The sequence below is a fragment of the Bos indicus x Bos taurus genome, chromosome 13 (genome assembly GCF_003369695.1).
Source record: "Bos indicus x Bos taurus breed Angus x Brahman F1 hybrid chromosome 13, Bos_hybrid_MaternalHap_v2.0, whole genome shotgun sequence".
Taxonomy (NCBI): Eukaryota; Metazoa; Chordata; class Mammalia; order Artiodactyla; family Bovidae; genus Bos; species Bos indicus x Bos taurus.
Genome location: NC_040088.1, coordinates 64,797,977 through 64,816,901, shown reverse-complemented (window position 1 = coordinate 64,816,901; position 18,925 = coordinate 64,797,977). Strand labels below are relative to the sequence as shown.

The following is an 18,925-nucleotide window of genomic DNA, read 5'->3' as shown; positions in this document are numbered from 1 at the left end:
TGTTCTGGATGAACAGTTGATTTCAGTACTGAATCTCTCTTTTTAAATTTTTTGGCCGTGTGGCATCTTAGTTCCCCGGCTGAAAGTGCTGAGTCTTAACCTCTGCACCTCCAGGGAATTCCCTGAATTTCCTTTTAAAGAAGTCCAGATAAATGAGGGTGCGTGCAGAGCAACTGTGGAGTGTTGGCATAGTGGTCATGTTTAATAACTTTGAGAACTGGAACCTGAACGGTTTTCTGTGCTGATTAAAAAGTGACAGGGATTGATAATACATGTTCCATTTTAATGATTGCCTTGGAGGGCTTTGGAGTCCCTGGCTTCACCCTTGGAAGGTCTGAGTCAGTAGATATGGGGTAGGGTCCACAGTCTGTGTTTTTATTAATAACTGTCATTAATCTTGTGCCTCCTCCACCCCAGCCTTTCCTCTCAGAAAGAGCTGTACCTGACATCACTGTTTAAGTTGGTAAAATAGAGTGTTAATGTGAATTGAACTTTTTATTAGTAATTCTGTGCTATGGATGATTCAGTAGCTAATGGCAAAGGTTATAGTTTAGTGTATTTTCATTTTTGAATATACAAATGAGAATGATTGTAGAAGTTGAAAAACAGCTATGTTTTTTCCTCATGTCATTTTAGAACTTGGTTTGATGTTATATTCTGGGGTATATATTTTGTGTGTGTATGTGTGGGTGTGCATGTATATATGTGTACATGTATAAGTGTGCACACACACCCAGGTAGAAGTGTGTAACACTTAAAATGAAGTCCTTTGTCTTCTTTCTTCCCCAGCCCCACCCTTCAGGGATAAATATTAAAATGTTGGTGTGTATATCTGGGGACATTTTTCTATGCACACATACGAGCGTATGTAATTTTGTCTTTATAAAACAGACTCAAGCACACGTGCTGTTCTGAGCTTGCTTTGTTCACTTGTGGTCTTAACATTCTTCTGCATCAGTATATTTTAGACCTGTTTGTAGTGATTACTTAGAGCCACCAAGGCAGACAGCCTCCTTTTCTTCAGATAGGCTGCAACAAGAGTTTTTCAGACACACAGTATGTGTTGCTTGCTTATTAGAATATCTCAATAGATTGGATTGGGGAGATTATTAAGTATTTCATATTGGGCCATGGGAAACTCAGCATACTTCAGAGGAATTACTATTTTGTGTGCCGTGAGTTGTGCTGGTTTCTGCAGCTCCTATCACAATAGTATATCAGTGTCTGAGCCAAAGGGGTGTACATGCATGAGTGACTCCATCATAAAAAAAAGCAAAATGGACTCAAACATAGGGAGCCACCTGAATTTTCAATCAAGTGCCGTATTGTTGATGAGGTCAATTCCTTTTCATGGCAGGAGTTTATCCCAGTTTAAATTGTTGCGTTCCCTTTTGGTGGTGCTAACTTGCCGTATACTCTCATACAGGATCCAAGCTACTGGATACAAGTGCATCGACTGGAACACGGAGATGGAGGAATTCTGGATCTCGATGACATCCTCTGTGATGTGGCAGATGACAAAGACAGAGTGAGTTCAAGTCCAGGGAAGCAGCTCTGGTGCATTTTGTGAAGACTGGGGAGGGTGTGGGTGGAGCGGAGCACTTTCCTTTCTGTTTCAGACACTATTTTAAAGAGCATTTGGGCCACTCATACTGGTTTGTTTGTTTTATCGTAAGTGTCATGAATCTTTGCTTTCCTGAACCCTGGGGACTCAATACTAGGTTTTGGAAATTTTAAAATTGCAGCATTTTAAATGGAAGCATGTTAAGACGTTTCCATGCCATTTCCCCCTTATTTTCACCAAATGTAACATCTTTCTTGACAACTCAGGCCTGTCATTATGATCATCGTTTCTGTTTTGATCCTAGTGGCTGGCATTCCCTGGCTACATTCCAGCGTCCTCCCAGTGGGCTTGGCTTCCAGGAAGCCACCCTTTCCTCTGTAGCTCCTCTTTGGGTACTGTCATACTGCAACACCATCTTCACTGTCAGCGCTGAAGCCATGGCCTGGATCCACCTCCTGTCTGTCCTCACTGAGGGAGGGGGCAGAGGAATGACTCAGGGTGTGCTAGGAGTGTGATGGGATGCTGGGCTCTGGCACAGGAATTCACAGATTCCACCCCTCTCAATCCTCCCCTGCCGCCTCCCGCTTTTTTTTTAGGCAGCTGGTTAATATGATTTTATTTCAGTATTTACTGAAGTTTTAAATATAATCACATAAAAACCAAACATTTCAAAAAGTGTGAAGTATTAGAAAGTCAATGAGTGCCATTGATCTTTCCATGCAAACAATCTCTTTTGCTGAGATAAGCAATACCAATTCTGCAGCTGGCAACATGTATAATATGATACTCTACCAGAGTTTAAAAATAGGCTTGATCAAGAGATTGCATGTGATACAACCAAAGTAGTGCAAATTCTTGGTTGGATGAGGTGCTGACTTGAGCAGGCTGTGGCCACACCCCTCATGTCTGGCAGTGAGATGATGGGGAGGACTGGCCGCCGCATCCTCACCTGGTCATCACGGCCTGTGATAGCTCAGGGTGGGCTCCGCAGTGATGTTACGTCATGGGATCAAGGAAGGTGACTCTCCCAGCTATCACTCCTGTTCCTCCCAGGTGATCATTCCAGCCACTGGCCCCTTGCCTCCTGGGCTGTGGGCTGCTGCGTCTTCTTTACACCTGCATTCCCGACAGTTAGCATGGTACCTGGTTCAGAACCGCTTGATGTCTTATGTGTTTTCTTGAAATCTTAAGGAAAAGGAAAATTTCCAGGTTCCAGATATTGTGTAACATCAAGGATATTTGATTCACTAGCACCTGCCATAGTGGGGTTTGTACCCTGCAGCTCCTGTGGGCTGGGAGCACCTTGTGTTGAAAATACAGAACTTTCCTGCCCATATGTGATTTGCTGCTGTTTCTCCAGGTGTCCGTTCTTCTCATGAGGCTCCAGGAGCTAGAGGCTCTCAAATCCTTTTGCTGCAATCCCCATGAAGAAGCCCCTCTCGAGACTCCAATTTATAATCATTTTATTGTGCAGCTCAGCTCCAGAGCTTAGACAACTACAGAGATTTATGAAGGATTTAAACAGGTGTCCTTTCCCAGTCATAATGCTGCAAAGAGATGAGCTAATGTTGTATTGATCTTTTAATATTTTTTCTTCTCCCTTCCTCTTCTTTCTTTTCTTTTCTTGGTTGTTTTTCTTCTGTAAGATAATATGGCTTCTTGTGCAGAAAGAGAAAAATACCGGCAAGGACATAGCTACCCATGAGCCCTATGCTGCCTGAACCTCATTACTGATGCTGTTTGAGTGGGCTTTGCTTTTCCTGACACTCTTTTCCTTCAGACACACACACACTTTTTCTCTTAAATAGGAGGGAATGAGTAGTAGCCTGCCTTTTTGGAGTTGCTTATAAACATATTTCCATGTCCACTGATGGTGGCTTTGCTGACAGAACTGCACAGTGTTCTGTTTTAGGGAGTTTTGTGCTGGTTCATTCTTCCTGGTTTGGATTCTTGGATTTCTGTGGAGGAGGCCCTGTTGTCCAGGGTGTGTCCCTGCCCCCAGCAGCAGTGATGAGCATGCCTGTTTCTTCACCTGTTTCCTTTCAATTGAAGCATAGTTAATTTACAATTTTGTGTTAGTTTCAGGTGTACAGCAGAGTGATTCAGTTACACTTGTGCATATATTCTTTTCCATTATCAGTTATTACAGGAAATTGCATACTGTTTCTTTTCTGTGTTGAGCACAGATGTAGGTTTCCCCCAAGTTGGTGCCTTTTCACTCTACATTTTGACTTTATGTCCAAGTAAAGAGAGGGAGTAAGAATTGGCTCTGAGATTGCCTCCGTGCTGTGTCTCGCCCTGGTGTGTTGTTGGAACCGCAGTTGCCATAGGAGCAGGATGGTATAGCACCTGGCAGGTTCACGAAGCACCCCCATCAGCATTCACACTCCAGACACAGTTCACATTCTGAGTCGGTATTGAGACGTAGGTGTTCGGCTATTGGGTTATTGAGACTTATTTTATGGCCCAGTATATGGTCTTTTTGGTGGGTGTTTGGAGAGAGAGGAAGAGAGAGGGAGAGATAAGGAGAGAAAGAGAAGGTGGGGGCAGGGGGAGAGAAAGAAAAAAGAGAGAGGGAGAAAGAGAATAAGGCCAACTGTGATCTAAAACAGTTGCATATTAAAATCATAGGGTACTTAATAAACTGTTTTAGATTTTATATTCTTATGTAAATTTGATGCTGAATCTGGATTTTCTGGAATCTTTTTTTATATATCCTTTATAGGTCAAAAAATATATTTTTAACCTGAGAAAGAAATACTTAAAATATAGTAAGAGAAATAAGTTTTCAGACAACTTTATATCATATAGATTAAATTTAGTTTTCAAAAAGAAAAATACCACTGACTAAAATAATTTTTAAATCATTGTTTTATTTGTTCCAAAATATTTAAGTGTGTGTGTGTGCATGTGTGTTAGTCACTCAGTTGTGTCCAAATCTTTGTGACCCAATGGACTGTAGCCCACCAGTCTCCTCTGTCCATGGGATTCTCCAGACAAGAATACTGGAGCAGGTAGCTATTGCCTTCTGCAGGGGATCTTCCCAACCCAGGGATTGAACTCAGGTCTTGTGCATTGCAGGAAGATTCTCTACCATCTAAGCCATAAGAGAAGTCCAAATATGTGTATGTGTATAATTAATTTCAGTTTTTGAAGGATCATCTTCATGGACCCACTTTTAAGTTGTAACTAAAAAAATATAACTAATCCAGAATCTCAGCACCACATGAGTGTTGTTGGGTGATTGTTGTATTATTTTGTGTATTATTTTGAGTTCAAAGAAAAGTACTATTTGAAGTGATAAAGTTATTCAAAGTGAGGGATTGTGTGTAGTCAGCTGCATGGCTGTTTTCCATGGTTCTGAAATTTGATTCTGTATAATCACCTTGGAGTGTTTTCAACTTTTTTTGGCAGGTTCTCTGACTAAGAATCTTGCCACTTATTTTGCTTTTAGGTTAGAAAAGCAATCTTCTAAATAATATAATCCTTCTTTAAAAAAAAAAACAGTCCTGCTTTTTGGAACTCCTCTGGGCTCCTGCCTTTTATACCCTCCACCCCTCAAGTGAGCCAACTCATTGGAAAGACCCTGATGCTGGGAAAGTTTGAGGGCAGGAGGAGAAGAGGGTGACAGAGGATGAGATGGCTGGATGACATCACTGAATCAATGCGCATGAGTTAGAGCGAACTCCGGGAGATAGCAAAGGACAGGGAAGCCTGGTGTGCTGTAGTCCATGGGGTTGCAAAGAGATGGACCCAACTCAGTGACTGAGCAACAACTCCTCAAGTGCCCCAGGTGCTGTTTTTGCTCCCAAACTGTGAAGACAAGACTTCATTGGCTTGTCCTCCTGGCAGTCTCCGTAAAAGGGCAAACTCAGAGATACAGATTTTATACCTGGTCATTGAATTTGTAAAATTATGAAAAAATATTTTTAACAGGGAAATTAGGATTAACAGGAAATAATTCAAATGATCACATAAGAAAATGGAAGTATCTATTTAGCTGTAATTTTGGTCACTATCCTTTAGTTATTAAAGTTCAATGCATAGCACCGAGAAGTTTTCATTCAGTGCCTATACGATTCCAATACCAGGGCTTATCCAGATGTATTCAAAATGGTGTGAGTGTGGGTTGTCTTGGGTTCCTGGAGTAGGTTTGATTTCCAAAGACACAGAATATTCTAGAGTTAGGTTGAGCATGAGGATGTGCTGTGTGTGTTCCTCTCTTCTGGACATTGGTTCTTCCAGACAGGGTACAGAGTCAGCCTGCACGTGCTGTTATGCCGGTCTGTTTACTCTCAGAATCTGATTCTCAGTCTTCTCATTGACATCCTCCCAGATTGTGAAAAACCAAAGTGGCTTTCACGCATTCTCTAGCACGGTTGACAGCAGCGGTAACTCGAGCCTTCCTGAACGGTACACTATGTTTTGTCTGAATTTCTTCCTGATTTGCTCTCCATTATTTATTATTTACTATCTCTGAGCTTCTCCTAGTTCTCTGTCCCTCCTGTCATTCCCTCTGTAAACTCTAGTAAACTGGGTACATAGATGTCTGGGTAGGAATACTGGGCATTTACTTCTCCCTGCAAGCTGGCACCTTACACTGACTGAAGGGTGGAAATGGACGTTTCAGGCAGACGTGATCAGCACTTAGAGTTGGGGAAGGATGCTTTGTGGGGGAGCAGTCAGCAGGAAGAGAGTCTTTCTCACTCACAGTATTGTCTTCTCCTAAGTCTTCGGTGTTGAAGGTGATTCAAGATGCGGTATCAAGCATTTCCTCTGTCACACTGGGATGTAGTTTTGTTTTGACCAAGGATGATGTCATGTGGTTCTATCTTGGTGATGACCTTGGGAAATATCTTTCATTTATCCATGTCTAGCTCTTTGTAGGAACGTTGGATGGGATAGCAATTTCAACTCTTTGCAGAGTTTGTTTGTTTAGAATGGGGTCCGGGTTGTCGAAGGGCTGGTTGCTGTGGAGCCAGCTGTCTGCTGCTTGTTGGAAAGAAGCCAGGATTCTCTGGGGGACAGTCTGGCTGGCCAGTGTCCTAACGTAGAAGAATATTGAGAAAAAGAAACTTTTAAAATGTATTGGCATTGTGGACAAGCAACCATTTCCACTTGTCAGTGGAAGCTAGCACAGAGACATTTGTGGAATAGACAAGTTAAAACTGCATTTCTGAACCAAAGCCAAGTGCCCCTCCTGCTGTTGAAGAAAGCTTAAGTGGAGAAGTTTTCAAACCAGGGTGCTGAATAATAATAGTAATAATATAATAGTAATAATGAAAAGACAGCACATGTAATAATCTCCCTTGAAGGATAAGACTTTTGATATATATTTTTAAAAATTATTCTTAGTTAATTTAACCTATTTATTGACTGAGCACCTGTTGTGTGTCAGACATTGTGCTTAGTGCCATGGTACATTGTTGAACACACAAGTAGATGTAGTTTCTGCTTTCTTGGGGCTTAGGGTCTATTATGAGAGTCAGACTTACTGATAGATAATGATTTTGAAGAAAAGGAACGGTCCTGTGAAATACGTGATTAAAGTCCCCTGACCATGCTCAGGGGGAAACAATACTTAAAAAAAATGTGAGTGAGCTGGAATTTGAAGGATAGCCAGGTGAGAACAAGGAAGTGTTAGGTGTTCAGATTTACATTTGAGAAATATCCCCAGTTGAATGTGTCAAGAATGAATGGGCGAATTTCCCTGATAGTCCACTGGTTAAAATTTTGCGCTTACAAAGCAGTGAGTTATAGGTTCCATCCCTGGGTGGGGAGCTAAGATCCTAGAAACTGGGTGGTTTGGCAAAAAGGTAAAAAAGGAATGAATGAACAGGAGTCATAGTGGAAAGGAATGAATGAACAGGAGGCATAGTGGTCCCAGGGGCCAGTTGGTGGGCTTTGTGGGGGATGGGAGATGGATGGAGGCTGGATCTGGTGGTGGAGTGGGAAGTAGGTACATAGGCAGATCTGAGGTAGCTTAATAGGTAAATTTAATGGTGGGATTATTCCCCAAGGTCAGGAGTGTTGGAGGGGACCCAGGTGGGGGATCAGGATTTAGTCCTGACGTTAGCTGGTTGAGGTGCCCTGGAGGATCAGTTTGTCAGGTGAATATTTGGAACCAAAGCACAGATAAATGTGTGAATCTGATATAAAACTGTTAAAAAATCAGAGTAAAACAGCATTGAAAATATAGTCTAATTTTAATGAAAATAATTATACATCTTTGGAAAGGTTTTAAGGGACCAATTGAAATAGTTATCTCTGAGGGTGGAATAGGTGAATAACTGGAGATTTTTTTACTTTCTTTTTTTCACTTTCTCTGTAGTTCTCCTTCTGCCTAATTCCAATATGAAGAGAGCATTAGTCAGTTCTAAATTTAGGTTATAATAGGAACATCCTTTTTTTTTCTTTAAAAAAAAAAAAAAAAAACACCCCCCAAAACAAAACTTGTGTGTGAATTGGCATAGCGATGATTTAAAGACTTTGCTAACTTGAAATTGAAATAATTTGTATAAATAGACTTCATTTAACTAGATGACTTGATTAATTTCCTCCTAAATGGATTTATTTGAGTTAGGTTCTAAATAAGAAAATATTTAAATTAAATGCCAACAGAGCACCAAATGTCTAATTAATTAATTCGAAGGGATTATTTCCCAACATTTAATTATTTCGTGAGTACTGGTTCACCCACTGCTCATTAGTTTGTGGGTGGGTGGGTCGGGGAGCACAGGGCCAGGTGTATCCGAGGTGGTGGTGGGTGAGGGGAGTTAGCTGAGGGGGACGGAAGCAGTAGGACCTTTGCTGGTGGGGGCTGCCTGTGGAATCATGGCTGGGCAGCCTTCCTGGGGGAGGCTTTGAGGACTTAGCTTGGCTGGGGCCACCGGTGAGTCAGGGGGAGTGGGGGTAAGTTATCATTGTTAACGGTAGGCTGGGGCTGGCTTCCCTGGTCTGCTGCATGTTGCTTTTCTATTGCTTCATCAGCAAGGGGCATCTTGGGGGTGGCTGCTGGGGGGTGGCTAAGAGGCTACAGTGCTCCTGTCTGAATCCTGGCCTGACTTAATGACCTGTGGTAAATCTTGACTTCTTTATGACCTTTGGCAAAGTATTTAATCTCTGTAATCTCAGTTTTCCCATCTCTAAATGGTGAATAGTAATTGTATTACCTTGTAAGTTTGTATTAAGTTTAAACCTGAGAATTTGTGTTAAGGTTTCAGCATTGTGCTTGGCAAAAATAAGACCACAGGAAACGGTAATTTGATCATCCTTGATCACTGTTGCTGCTACCATCTTTGGATTAGGGTAACTATTCATTCTTAAATACCACCTTCTAATGATTCAAAAACAAACATATAAGCTGGGCTATCTTAGGTATTTGTTTTATAAAAATAATTTCTATAGATATTCATTTTTATTTACTTACTTTAGTATTTCTATCAATTTGAAGAGAACTTGGTACGAAATAGATGCTCAGGGATAGCTGAGGGGGGAAAAAGGTTATTTTCTTACAAACAAACCAAAAGTTTTGACATCAAAAGCAAAGGCAACAAAAAGCAAAATAAATGAGTAGGAATATATCAAATTAAAAAGTTTCTGCTCAGCAAAGGAAACTACCAATATTAGGAAAATGCAACCTACAGAATGGGAAAAAATATTTGGAAACCATTTATCTAATAACTCAAATAACTAAAAAAAGAACACCAAAAACAAAACCCAACTGGGTCAAGTAATGGACTGAGGAAATGAATAGATATTTTCCCAAAGAAGACATGCAGAATTACCATCAGGTATCGAACATGTACTCAACATGACTGATCATTAGGGAAACACAACTCAAAACCACAGCATCAGCTCACGCCTGTCAGAGTGGCTGGTATCAGAAAACAGGAGACAGCAGGTTTTGGTGGGAATGTGGGGTAAAGGGAGACCGAGGCCTTGTTCACTGTTGGTGGGAATGTAAACCGGTGTAGCTGCAGGGAAAAACTGCATGTAAAACTCTCAAAAAATCAAAACTAAAGTTACCAAAGTATCCAGCAATCCTTCCTCTGGGTGTTTATGTAAATCAAATGAAAACACTGTCTTGAAATGATATCCGCCCTCCCATGTTCATTGTACTATATTATTCACAGTTGCCAAGATATAGAAACAACCCCAGTGTCATCCATGGATGAATGGACAAAAGAGCGTTTACACGCACACAAACACTCACAGGAGTACTATTCAGCCGTAAGGAAGAAGAAAATCCCATCGTCTGTGACAACATGGGTGGACCGTAGGGAATTTGTGCTAAGTGAAGTAAGTCAGAGAAAGACAAATATGTATTGTACGATCTCATTTGTATATGGAAACCAAAAAAAAGCCAAACCTGCAGAAGCAGAGATTAAAAGAATGGTGGTTACTAGGGGCTGGAAAGTGGGAGAAAAAAAAGGGGTGATGTTGGTTAAAGGGTACACAGTTAAGATGAATAAGAACAACATAATGATTAGAGCTAGTAATATTGTATTACATGCTTGAATGTTGCTACTGACAGTAGATTTTAAATGTTCTCACCCAGGAAAGGTATGGTAATTATGTGCTGTGATACAAATGTTACTAATACTCCAGTGGTAATTGTTTTGCAGTATAATCAGTGCATCAAATCAACACTTTGTACACCTTAAACTTACATAATGTCATATGTCAGTTACATCTCAAGCTGGGGAAGGACAGGAAGGAAGGCCTTGTTTATGGTTTTAAGATATTACTTGGCCAACACTGACAGTTCTCCAGAAAAAACAGCACATCTCAAAACAAGTACTCCTGAATAAATGCTGTGAAAAGGTATTTTATAACAACTTTCATCTTTTAAAATGTTTTGTGTAGGTTTTCCTTTCTCTCATATCTCAAGTGCAATGTATAAAATTCAACTTTTCACATGTACAATAAACTGTTATCATCACAAAAAGGAAAAAAAGGAGGAAGGTTGGTGACTGTTGGCTTCTTCCTCATTGATATTTTCTGAATGATTTTGGAGAAGTAATTATAAATGATAAACATGATCATCCTATTCATTCATGCAACTATTAATAAAGGATAGAAATCATGTAGAAAGTAGCATTTTTTTCCCTTCCTGGATTGTGTAGTAAAAAAGGAGGAAAATAGGAAAAGTGTGGATCATTTGACCCTCTTATAATTCCAAAATAAGTCAACTAATAAAACTGAACCCTCATATGCTACATATCATAGCAGGATAGAGATGTAACTTTGTATCAGCCCTGGGAGTTGGGTATGGTAGTGTCCTTGGTTTGAGCAGTGGGAAAACCAAATATACTTTCTAAACCTGCAGATCTCTTTCACTTCCTTGGGATCCTGCCTGGCCTCAGATAACAAACATTTTAATTGCTGGTTGGGGTTGGAGAAAGAGGCTAGTTTAGCTAGTAAAAATATTGATTTTAACTACTATATTTAATTTTGTCAGACTACTTGTATGTAATCTTATATGAGTATTCAAATGCCAAAAGTTTGGTCATGTGTAATTGTATCACAATGATTATCAAAATGATTGATTATTATCACAATTATTGATGCCCCATGTTCCTATGTAAGACTAAGATTACAGCATCTGTTTGAACAAAGGTTAAGCAGATCTTACAGATTCACTCATTTCTTCATTCATTTCATCCTTCTGACGCCCATTCAACAAATGCTTTTCAGTCTCTAATATACTGGAGAAACAGATGGAGGTACTGAGGGCATATTTGTGGTATGATGTCCTCTTATCTCACAAAGCTCTCCTTGCAGTGAGAAAAAGAGACCCTGAAGACAGTGAGTCTTGGCTGTAGTGGAGCATGGGTGGGAAGGACAGCTCTCAGGACACAGGTGTGCTGATTTCAGTGAATGAGAAGGAGCAGATCTGGGAATAGCCAGAGGCAGAGGGAGCAGCAACCTGAAATGGAAAAAAGGATGTGGGATCTGAAGGGGATGAGTGTGGCTGGGTTGCAGTGAGCGGCTGGGAGAGGGTTGGAGAGGAAGGCGGGTATTGAGGACTACATTAAGCTACTAAATTCAATAGAAAGCCATTAAACTGTGAAACTGAGAGGTGACACAGAGAGATAATTTTAGAAGGTGGATTTGGGAAGAATGCATTCTAGGTGTGAGGAGTGAGGGCAAAGAAGATATATTGAGAATGATTTAAGAGTCTTAACTGGAGCAAGATGGGTATACAGAGGTTCCATTTCATATACATGGAAGATGTCACAAGTGGAATAAGGATTCAGGGTTGGGGACAGTCAAGTCTTCTTCCTGTTGAGACACTGAACTGATTTTGCAATGCCTGTGAGACATCCAAACAGACATTGACATTGACCTACTTGACATCAGTAGGTCATTGGACATATAATTCTGAAGCTCAAGGGGAAGATCGTAGTTGGAGATATGAATTTGGAAATAGCTACTACATAGAATAGATGGTATCTAAAGGCGTGTGACAAATAGTATTTCCATGTGGCAAAGTTTGCAGTCATTCTGGTCACCTTTATTGGTTCCTCCAAGATTGCACACTCTCATCTCATTGCTTGCCTTCACTGTGATGGAAAATACTAGTAACATTTTAATTAGAAATTAGTATTAAAATGTGGAAAAGAAACTCCTTAAATTCTTCTGAGTCAAAACGTTTGAATTAGAATAACTTTAGGTTTAGATATTGAGGAAAACAACTGAGTGTAAAAGGCTATAAAGAGACAGCTCAGGGAGATGACGCCTCAGACACAAGACTGGTAGTATTATTTCTAAGACATGCACAGAAATGTGTGAATGCTGTAACCATTTGATCTTAGATGGTCTGGACATGATTGTCTCCTAGGAAAGAGCTTATTTAATACAATAAAAGCATGTAGTTAAAATCAGAAACTCACTTGGAATAGCGGGATCCTATAATCTGTATCCTGTATTTCAGAATTTTGATAGTCCCTCCATTGAAATGCCCAATAGATTGCTTAATTTCTTATAAAATATGAAGCAACACTTCTTTTTAAGGGGATAGTCCAATGCTGACTGCTCTCAGGCATTTTGTTATTAGCAGCAGTGTGTAGTGTTGGCAGAGATTTCTCAGTTCTAGGAACTTGAGACTGAAACCTAGCTGTGCTTACATTTTCTTTTTTTAATAACAGCATCATTTTCTTTAATTTAGCTCAGATGTGTTTTTTGAGCACCCCTTCCATTCCAGGCAGAACTTGAGATATTGAAGGGAATAGACAAATGCTTACTTTTCACCATCCATTGTAAAACAGGAAGATGAAAGGTTCTAATCCTGTGTGCCATTTCTGACTTTCCCTCTTACAGAGCGGCAGCCTTAAGTAAAGATAATTCTACCTTCATTTGACATAGCAGATGATTGCTTTGTTTAGTATTGTCCCCATTAAAGTTCTTGTACTTGTATGATTTATCAGCTATATATTCTGGTATAATCTAATGTTTGGTTATGTAGTTTTTACAGTTATGTAGTTTCTTTAATGATTGGTATATGTGTGTTTTTAAAAACAATAATGTTACACCACTTGTTACAAAAATGAACTCTTAGGATTATGAGCTAAGTTTAAAAATATTGCCTTGACTGCACTTCCTTTCAGTCCTTGGGTTAGGCTGTGTGTGTCCCACAGCACTGAGTTTTGTGGGAGACTCTAGTATTAACCATGCCAGGAACATTCATTGTGTTGTGAATATTTGTGATTGAGTCCTCTGAGTTTTCATCGTTCATTTTCCTGACCCCTCCTCCCACTCAAGCTTCATTCAGCTGGACTTGAGACAAGCTGAAGGTATGATGCTGCCTTTGGAAAGGATGTAAAACACCCTCCTCTCCTTTCTGGGGCAGAGGACAGGTATTCCAGACTCCTGTTCATTTCTCCTGTGACTCTTTTGTCCTATACTTTTCTGGGTAAAAGTATTTGAGCATTGGATCGCTTCAGTTCTCATTCATTGGAAGAAGAGAATGTTCGAGGAGTTTAGAAAACAGTGTTTGCTAATTAAGAGGGCTCTGCCTTTGAAGTAGGGGTTGGGGCTCCGTCCTGTCCTGGCACCAGCTGTCTGTTTTGGCAAGGAATGAGTTAAAGAGACTTCTCTGAACCTGCTGTGTTTACTCACACCTTGCTGACTCCTAGGTGTGTTGTTACACCCTGTGTCACTCCTGACAAGTACTTCTGGACTGTTTAACTGGTGGAGGGTGTTTTCGTCTGGTGCAGAGGAAGCCGTGTGCTTGGTCTCCCTGCCCTATGCAAAGCGCTCGTCTTCCTGGGGGCTTACATATATGGAAAGGGTTCTTTCCTGTGTTTCCCACCTGTCTCTCATTTGTTGCCCTTTCTAGAGGACTGAGCGAAACACAGGGCTTATATCTGGGTTTGGAGGATCATTTTTGTTTTTTCCTGTAGTTAGTTTTGGAACCTGAGTCACTGTGGATTTTTGCCTTCTGATGGACTGAGATGGCAGACAGATTGACAAGGAAACCTGCAAAGAGATATTACTCCTTTTCTGGAACCTCTCGGAAAGATTCAGTGAAGGCCCTGAGATTTTCAAGGTCATTGAACCTTAAAAGAGCCACTTCAGAAATCAGCAAAAGGCAGGTTGGTACAGAAATTTCTGATCTCTTCAAGTTTCCTTTGGAGTCGAAAGTAGTTGAAACTTTTGAGAAAAGCTTTGAAAATTTGATTTGAAAATTTAATTTGAAAATTCTTTCAAGGTTTCAAAAACATTGCTATTTTCTGCGCCATCCATCAGTTAATGGATGTGTATTATTTGTGTGTGTTCATTTATTACATGGGTTTAAATTATTCACTGTTACAACACAAAGTTGTCATGGTATCAGAAGATTCTGATTCCTAATATGAATTCTTCTCCTAAAAGTTTGTTTCAATGAAGACTCTCATAGTACCAAAACATCTCACTGAAAGGATTAGTTGACTTTTGTGCATAAACAAAATATTACACTGAATGCAAATTAGTGTTTATATACTTTCATAGGAATATTGTTCTATAGGACTATATGGAATTAAACTTAAATTAAAAGAATATTTTTTATATTAAAAAAATAATTGGAGGCTACTCCTTGGGAATATAAAAAATGATAGGAAGCGATTCTGGCTGTGTGCTTTCTTGTTTAGTTTTACTATCTATGTGTTATACTGTAACTTAACAGCTGTTAAAAGAATACATGTGTGCTGTGTGCTGTGCTGTGCTTAGTCGCTCAGTCATGTCCACCTCTTTGTGACCCCATGAACTGTAGTCAGCCAAGCTCCTCTGTCCATGGGGATTCTCCAGGCAAGAATACCGGAGTGGGTTGCCATGACCTCCTATAGGGGATCTTCCCAATCCAGGGATCAAACCCAGGTCTCTTGCATTGTAGGCGGATTCCAGGGAAGCCCAAAATAGTACATAGAATAGTACATAGAATTTTTAAAATAGTATTGTCTATTAGGATTGAAAAGATTCCTCCTCTTAATGTTAATATTTTTGGAGCTCCCTTTCAGTTACCAAAGAACAGTAATAATTGAATAAAAAGTCAACTAACATCTCACATAGAATGTGATTTTCTTTTTACTTCATCATTTATTTTTGGACAAGGGCCCTGGGTTATGTGTGCCCTCCAGTGGTCTTTTGTAGAATGGTTATTTTTGAGCTCCATTAAGAAGCAGTGGTAATATCCACACCACTACTAGGGGAAGAATTGTGCTTTTAACATTACAGAGAAGTTCTTCAGAACAACTTCCTTCATACAGTTCAGACCCAGGTCAAATATGTGATATTTATTTGGATACTTTCTGAAGGATGTGTGTTTCGGAACATCTCTCAGTGGTTTGTAGGACCGGACAGTGAAAACTCATGTTAGTATGTACCATCACTTTGATCTTTATTTTGGACCTGACTGCTAATATTGAGTAATTTTAATTTCTTCTTTTTTCCCTTCTTTTCCTTTTTACCATGAAGAACGTTGACATTTCAGATACGAATCAAGTCCAAGACATTCCAAATCACTAACCTATTTTCTCCTGCAGAAATCACAGCCATAGTAGATGTTTGTTGATTAGGGATTCTCAACAATCCTGATTTTTTTTTCCTAGTTATTTATGCACAGATCAGTGTAATTTGAATTGCGGACACAGATTAAAACCTGTTTTTAAGAAATTAAACTTTCTACGTAGAGTGTACATAAAAGAAGATGAGAAATTAATGAGGAAATCAAGGGCGCTGATTCAGATGTCAGAATCTTTTCTCTACATCCTCGAGGAAGTACAGAGTTGAAAACTCTGCTTGAACTTGAGGGTGGGACCTGTGTGACAGCATTCTGTGCTTGAGAATTTCAACAGGAGCACCCTGTCTTGTCATTAACGATTCCACGCATTGTTTACAGAAGTAGGGTGTTCACCTCCAGTTCTCCGCCAAAATCCAATTTGTCTAATTAAATTCTGCTGAGCATTTCTAACTTCCTGCCTGAAACGCATTCTAATTGCTTGTGGTTCCAGTGGTGGTAATAATAGTGATGGTGTTCTGCTCTGGTAAACATGTGTTTAAGTGATTACATTCCAACCTGTCGGGGAAGATGAGGTTACTTTTTCACGTTAAAGATGAAAAAGACTTGGTTTTTTGGAGGACGCACGGGGATGTCGGCTGTATTGGTGATGAGTTCAGATTCCTATGCAGAGTTCCTGGGTCATCTTGTATGTACAGTTGGTGACACTCTTGACCAAGAAAGGCACCTACCCTCCCCCCAAGGAAGACACATCGCCTCCTCACAACCTTGTTTCTCTCCTTGAAGCCAGTGTGTGAAATGTCAGCAGCCATATAATTTCAGATTCCTGCATTGTTTTGCTTTAGGAAAGGTTTCCATAGGTTTCAAAATCAGGGTTTTGTATACTTTTGGTTGTGGGTGGGGGGAGGGGGTAGTAATGGTTAGGACAAGAGTGTAAACCTTTGAGACTTGTCAAGGGAATTAAGATCTCATATTAAGTGCAAAAAAACTAAGCAGAAATGTTGTGTAGTGGACAGTTTACTGGGCTCACAAGGCAAAGCAGTTTAGTGTGTGTGGTTGAAAATCTGTCTCAGCAAAAACACAACCAAGGTTTTTGGAGTCAGTGGTCAGAATTTGTGCCTCCAGGATCTGTGTGTGGCCCAGTGTGTGGATGTCCGTCATTTGCTATGACACCATCATTGCTGTCAGTCATCTGTGTGTCTCTGTCTCTATGCTGACTTACTTCTACATCCTGAGTATATAGAAAATCAGCATGTAGACTCAAAAGTCAGCAGAATGACACATTCTGCTTAATGATTAATGATGGAAGAACAAGGAAGCTAACTCAGAAAGTTAGATGGTTTTTTAATTCAACAAAAAGGAACTTTAAGAGCCTTAGGTTATATAGACATGTATTTTATCTGCTAAAGAGCCTTCATTTTTAAGTAGAAGGCAAAGACCTTAGAATAAAGTTGCCTTGGTCTTTTAGGGCCTGAAGGTAGTTATTTTGGATCCGTTTATTGGTTATCTTCAAGTACAAAGCAAAGGAAATTGCGTGGATTTTGTATTCAAACAGAGTAGAAAATTGTTTTATCTATAGTGTGTATGTGAAGATAACATGCTAAGTCTTTTTCCATGTTCTATTAAGAGTGACTTGTAGAAAGATCACAGTTGGTCAAAGTGTAGCTCTGGTTGAATGAAGTTGTCTTCTTATACCAACCATTCCTTAACAATAGACAGTGCCAGTGCTCATCAGTGAGAGACTGCAGTTATGTCCAGAGTAATTTGACGTATAGCACTGTATTGTAAAACACTAAAACATATGTCCTTGTTCAGTGCTTTTGAGAAAACTACTTGGAAAATATTTAACAAGTTAGGAATATGTAGTGGTTCTCTTATTTCATAAAATGTAGCCACTTTTTTTTTAAAGAGGGAATGATTTAGAAATAGAATGTATATGTGTGGATAACTTGGAAGAATTTTTTGTTTTTGTTTTTTTGTTACCAGAATAGTTTTTCTAATCATAGCAGAAAAGATAGTGCTGCTGATGTCACCCAGGTGGGAAGAAGTGTGTTCTTGATGAGTTTTGTGACATAGCTTTGCTGTGTACATAATAAAATGTCATCAGGTTCTATTCTCTTTCACTTTTGGGTTGCAAAAGTTGTATATTCTTGCTTTTCTCACAACCTCAATTAATGAGAAGCTCCTAAACTTAAATGCAATTCATGTTTTCAAGAATAGCTTATATATTTTTTAATATTAGGTTTAGCTTTACCCTGTGTAATTAGATGAACTGTGCAGATGGTATTACACAAAGTATCAGTTTAAAAAATACAAACCTTTAGTATTTAATACCCTCGCATTATTCTAGGGCGAATACATTTTCTTGTGAAAACACGTTGTCCCCAGATTGAGAGAGTTTTGATTTGGATTGAAGTAAGGTGACAACCCGCTCCAGTGTTCTTGCCTGGAGAATCCCAGGGACGGGGGAGCCTGGTGGGCTGCCGTCTATGGGGTCGCACAGAGTTGGACACGACTGAAGTGCCTTAGCAGCAGCAGCAGCAAGTTCTCTTTAGTTATTTTTCGAGGGATTTGTTCCAGCATTAATTGTACTCCTTAGTTATCCTTTGACATTTCTTGATTAGGTAGTTTGATCTAAAATAGCAGCCAAGTTAAAGTAGGCTGAGATAATTTTGAATTTAGGAATAGATTAATCCAGAGCTTTTAATACATAAAGGGAAGTGAAATAAATGCATGTAGGTGTTAATGATGAATTGTATCATCCTTGAGGTGAGCAAAGGAAGACTGCTGAACAGTGAACTGCTAAAAGAATCAAACAGGCCAGGGTCTTTCAGATCAGATCAGATCAGATCAGTCGCTCAGTCGTGTCCGACTCTTTGCGACCCCATGAATCGCAGCACGCTAGGCCTTCCTGTCCAACACCAACTCCCGGAGTTCACTGAGACTCATGTCCATCGAGTCAGTGATGCCATCCAGCCATCTCATGCTCTGTCGTCCCTTTCTCCTCTTGCCCCCAGTCCCTCCCAGCATCACAGTCTTTTCCAATGAGTCAACTCTTCGCATGAGGTGGCCAAAGTACTGGAGTTTCAGCTTTAGCATCATTCCTTCCAAAGACATCCCAGGGCTGATCTCCTTCAGAATGGACTGGTTGGATCTCCTTGCAGTCCAAGGGACTCTCAAGAGTCTTCTCCAACACCACAATTCATAAGCATCAATTCTTCGGCGCTCAGCCTTCTTCACAGTCCAACTGTCACATCCATACATGACCACAGGAAAAACCATAGCCTTGACTAGACAGACCTTTGTTGGCAAAGTAATGTCTCTGCTTTTGAATATGCTATCTAGGTTGGTCATAACTT

At 40.0% G+C, this 18,925-nt stretch overlaps 1 protein-coding gene across 20 annotated transcripts in view; it reads left to right on the top strand.

Moving 5' to 3' along the window:
* The window catches only part of PARD3 (par-3 family cell polarity regulator), a 588,875-nt gene that overhangs the window by 89,626 nt on the left and 480,324 nt on the right, over positions 1-18,925 (top strand). For all 20 annotated transcript variants that reach the window (XM_027560026.1, XM_027560020.1, XM_027560017.1 and 17 more), the window contains exon 2: positions 1,427-1,528. In XM_027560026.1, the coding sequence (XP_027415827.1) occupies positions 1,427-1,528 (102 nt within the window). The remainder of the gene's footprint in view (positions 1-1,426; positions 1,529-18,925) is intronic.